At 44.1% G+C, this 4,371-nt stretch overlaps 1 protein-coding gene across 1 annotated transcript in view; it reads right to left on the bottom strand.

Moving 5' to 3' along the window:
* Positions 1–856: 856 nt before the first annotated feature.
* The window catches only part of Rnf175 (ring finger protein 175), a 25,303-nt gene continuing 21,788 nt past the window's right edge, over positions 857–4,371 (bottom strand). Inside the window, 3 exon segments of the mRNA XM_031376194.1 lie at positions 857–963; positions 1,138–1,151; positions 3,205–3,306. Coding sequence (XP_031232054.1) covers positions 857–963; positions 1,138–1,151; positions 3,205–3,306 — 223 coding nt within the window.

Genomic DNA, 4,371 nt, shown 5'->3' with positions numbered 1-4,371 from the left:
GCCACATTAACTTACTTCTGCAACAAATGTTTCTGAAAGATTCTACTTGCTGGGCACTGATTGAAATGCTGCTGTAGGGGATGCAGCTGGTGGAACTTGGCTTTGTGGAGTAGAAGACAAGCAGAAGCATTGTATTTTAGATCCTGGTGCATTCTCCCAAGGAGGCACCATTAGGTACCAAAACAGAATCATGCTGCCTATCCGTGTGTGTACATGTGGGCAGATGTGTGTGAACCGAGAAGTGATTCTTGCTCCTTTAGTTTGGCCTTTAGGTGGAATGAATTTAGCAGCCCTTGGGGTCTCAGAAAAGGCACACCTATGCTGATAGACCTTTGAGGGTAGCTATGTGTGTATAGAGGGGCTTCACAATATCAGAGCTGTCACATGCTAGAAAACATGAAGGATAGAAAAGATGGACTCCTTAAGCTGTCGAGTACTTAACACCTCTACTGACTTCCAGATGATGTTGAACTGATGGTCACCACTGTGTATGTGACACACACTACAAGTCTCTGAAACAGTGGGCATAACGCCCATGGAGGGAAGAGATGTAGCAGGGTAAATGTTACAGGAGAGATGAAAAGGCGCATACATGCATTTATTCCATCGTTCAGCTTTTAATTCTTTCCACAGAGATAAATCATGCTAGGTGTGTCATCAGACTTTGTGTCCTGACCTCTTTGGATCATCTCCACAATCCAAACAGAATATCAATACTGAAAGCAGCAGCAGCAGCAGCAGCAGCAGCAGCAGCAGCAGCAGCAGCAGCAGCAGCAGCAGCAGCAGCAGCAGCAGCAGCAACAGCAAGGATTTAAAAATATCCCCACCATGCTATGCAGTGAGGAAGTCTGCGATGCTATTCCAGCTTCAGGAAATAGTTAATGCCTTGAACTAGTCCAATCACCACAGGCTGCCAGGCCACTAAGTAACGGATCCAATCCAAGAGCTTTGCATACAGCATGTGTATGTGCACTCCCAGCTGAGGTTGGTTAAGGGGTTGTTCTCTAATAGGGCCAAGCAGAAGAAACACCCATTAATATCGCTTATAAATATGATTAACAGTGTCTCAAAGGGACACTTCTTCTTGTAAATTCAATATGCTCTACTAAAGGAGCTTTGCATGCTAGGCCCCGTGATGCGTGTAATCCCAGCTGTCAGAGAGACTGAGGGAGGAGGCATGTGTGAGCAGGAGGATTTGGAGCCAGGCTGGGCAACACAATGAGGGGCTGCTTCTCGAGAAAGAAAGAGGAATAAGCAAATATATACATAATCATTCACAAAACCTGCAGCTTTCTGGTTATTGTTACTTACAGCACATTCCATTTCTGAAAGAAAGTTGAGCTTAAGACCAAAGAGTGATATAGGGGAAGAGATGTACTTCAAAAAGGAAAAGAGAAATCTGTCTGTGGGAAACCAAGGAACACAGGAGTGGCTGTAAAGCGAGCAAAACCTGAGCTCTAGATTCCCAGCTGTGGACACATCTGAGAAAATTGGGAACGCTAGAAGAGTAGCGCTAGTTCACTCTGCACGATATATCTTTTGTTTTCTCTGGTATCACTAATAAATTGTACCAAGAGAGCTTAACTGATGCACAGTACCACTGACAGCGACATTACAAACGAAGGCCGGCTTTCTCACACAGGCTTTTTCTTTCACAAACCTCAGTAAACAGAGTATATGGTGCAACCTGTGGTTTGTTCTTTCTAGGCAATACAGAGAAGCAGCTCCCACTTCGTTATTTACAGTATAGCTTAGTGTGATAACTGGCTTTGTGGCCAGTGGACTTACCACAGTTTTATAAGTTATTAACTGAAAGTTGCTGAGCCCAGTCACCTCACACTAGAAAGGAACTCCAGGAACAGTTGATGAAGAAGGAGAGGTGACATCATGCACACAGTGGATTTCCGGCTTCAGGCTGGGTCAAGCCTGTGGGTGGAGCAGGTAGCTCCACAGGTGGCCTCAACCACAGCCTGGCCCTAAGACCCAAAGACACACAGATGGAGCTTTTCTCCTGTCCTAGTTGAACGAGTCCCCATCTGTAATAGTTAGAGATGGCGCACTGTCAAAGGCCACCACATAGCTTCCTGCTTTGGGGTGTAGAGGAGCAGAGGAGGAAGAGCCAGGACCTTGCCCCCTCAGCCCTGTAAAGTCTCTGACTGGACAAGTATGGAAGGGCAGCCTTCATGAGAAGACATATGTGGCAGGCTGATGCCACCTTCTCAGGGCCCTTCTGCTTAAGAGGTGACATGATCAAGTCCCTTTGCTTCTTAGGACAAATCTCTTATGGCCTTGGGACAGAGATATGGGGGACTATGTCTTTCTAGTTAATTCTGATTGTGGTCTTAATGGGACTTGCAGTTATTCTCCTGGGCATCCTGGTGCCTACACAAGTCTTAGTTTCTGGGACTGCAGAGATGACTCTGTGGTTAAGAGCCCCGGCTGCTCTTCCCTGAGGATCTCTGTTTGGTTCCCAGCACCCACATGGTGATTACAACTCCTTGTAACTCCAATTACAAGATACCCAGTGCCCCCTCTCTGGCCTCTGATGGCACCGGGTGCACATGCAGGCAAAACACTGAAACGCAAACTTTTCTCTCTTCTTCTTGAAAGTCCTAATTATTGCTATCAGCTTCCCGAGTCTATGGGTCTTTGTTTCCTTTCAATATCATGATTGTTGGGATTTAGCCTAAGAAGAGAGGAAGCGTAGGAAGAAATTTAAAATCCTAAGATGTAGGAAAAAAAGTCTAGTCATTTCAGGTAAAGATAAAATTTGTTCTGCGCCCAAGCAGCCTGCCCTCTCCACACTAGCTTACAGTTTTAGCTTTTAAAGTTTCAATTTTAATTCGTCTATGATTTACCCACAAACCCACTCAACCCAATTATTTGCCCACCCATCCATTCATTATCTTCACTATTCTTCTTCATACTGTGCCCATTTTTTTTTGAATTGCCCCAACATATTTCCACTAGATCTCTTAACACTGAAAGTATGAGTCATAACGGGTGCAATGGTCCCGGGTATTTAATCTCCTAGCCAGAATAGGAATACAGACGCAGAAAACTAAAAGGGGAGCTGTGTGGAAATAGGTTGTTAGACAAAAAAAGTTTTATACCACAGCTGTATGAAGATGATGGCAGCTCAGGCTGTGCTGTGCATCCCTGGACATGTGTAAGCTACTGTTTTGTGCATTTCTAGAAGGATACGGGTTACTGATCATCCTCTTCAGATCTACCTTCTCTTTGCAATAAGGACAAGTCTGCTTCTCCCTGACCATACACCAGCCTCAGATGCAGAATTCATAAAAGCTGAGGAAGCTCATTAGGGAAGTTCAGTAAAGAGCAATGCCCAGTGGTAGTGATCTGGAAAGAATTGTTCTGCCTAGGAGTGGGAGGTCACCATGACTCACTCTGAGTGTGCGTATCCCCACTTTAGGAAGAGCCAGAGACAGGGAGGATGGAAAGGGGGCTGCAGCAGCTTTATGGCCCTGTTGAATTTACTTAACATCTTGGCCTTGTTTGTTCTTGTCCTCACCTTACTTGACTATAGTAAAAATTAGATGAAGAATGCAAGGACACTTTTGTATTGTAGTTTTGTATGCAAATGCATCTTTGCACTCCCTTGGTGCCTATATTTGTGCATTTCCCACACATGCTCTGTCCAATCTGGACATTATTGGTTATCTTATATGAGTCCTGCTGGTAGGCACTGGGGTTGTGTGTGTTCTTAAGCTTATAGCTGTTTTCACTCCTCCCCTCTCCTTGTCTCCCTCCTGATTGAACCCAGAGCCTCATGCATGCTAAACAGTACCACTAAATTACAGATATTTCTAGTAACTTCTTAAATGATTCTTCCTTCAACTTTAAAGACTACAGATAGAGGACCATTATTTTAATATAATATAAACACAACAAATGTCTCATCCTCTAGCAAGTACAGATTCATTTATGCACACCATCTGTAGAAATTCTTCCCAGAGTCCTTCAGCAGGCATGAATCCTGTTTTCCGACAGGATCAGAGACAGATCCTAAGATACTGTAACCTGTTGTGTGCACGTATGGTCTCTCATAGATTACCACATGACCGTGGGCTATTCACCATTTCCCGTGCCATCTTAAGCAGGAGTGTAGGTAATGTTTACCAAATGAAGGTTTGAATGGACCTTTCAAAACTAACTAGTTTTGGAAATTAAGATTTCCATGTTTTCTAGTATTGTAGATTTGGGAAAATGGTTAACTGTAACAACTGATTGATTTATAATTATTGGACTGAATGTGGTTTGGGGGCCAAGAGCACATGATCTTTTTTGGCCAGCCTGCTACCCATCCGTGTTGACAGCAATGGTATAAACATCCCTCCCTTCAAAAAAAAA

This window comes from Mastomys coucha, unplaced genomic scaffold (assembly GCF_008632895.1).
Source record: "Mastomys coucha isolate ucsf_1 unplaced genomic scaffold, UCSF_Mcou_1 pScaffold16, whole genome shotgun sequence".
Classification (NCBI taxonomy): domain Eukaryota; kingdom Metazoa; phylum Chordata; class Mammalia; order Rodentia; family Muridae; genus Mastomys; species Mastomys coucha.
Note: the sequence above shows the minus strand (reverse complement) of the source record. Positions and strands in the feature narration are given on the sequence as shown.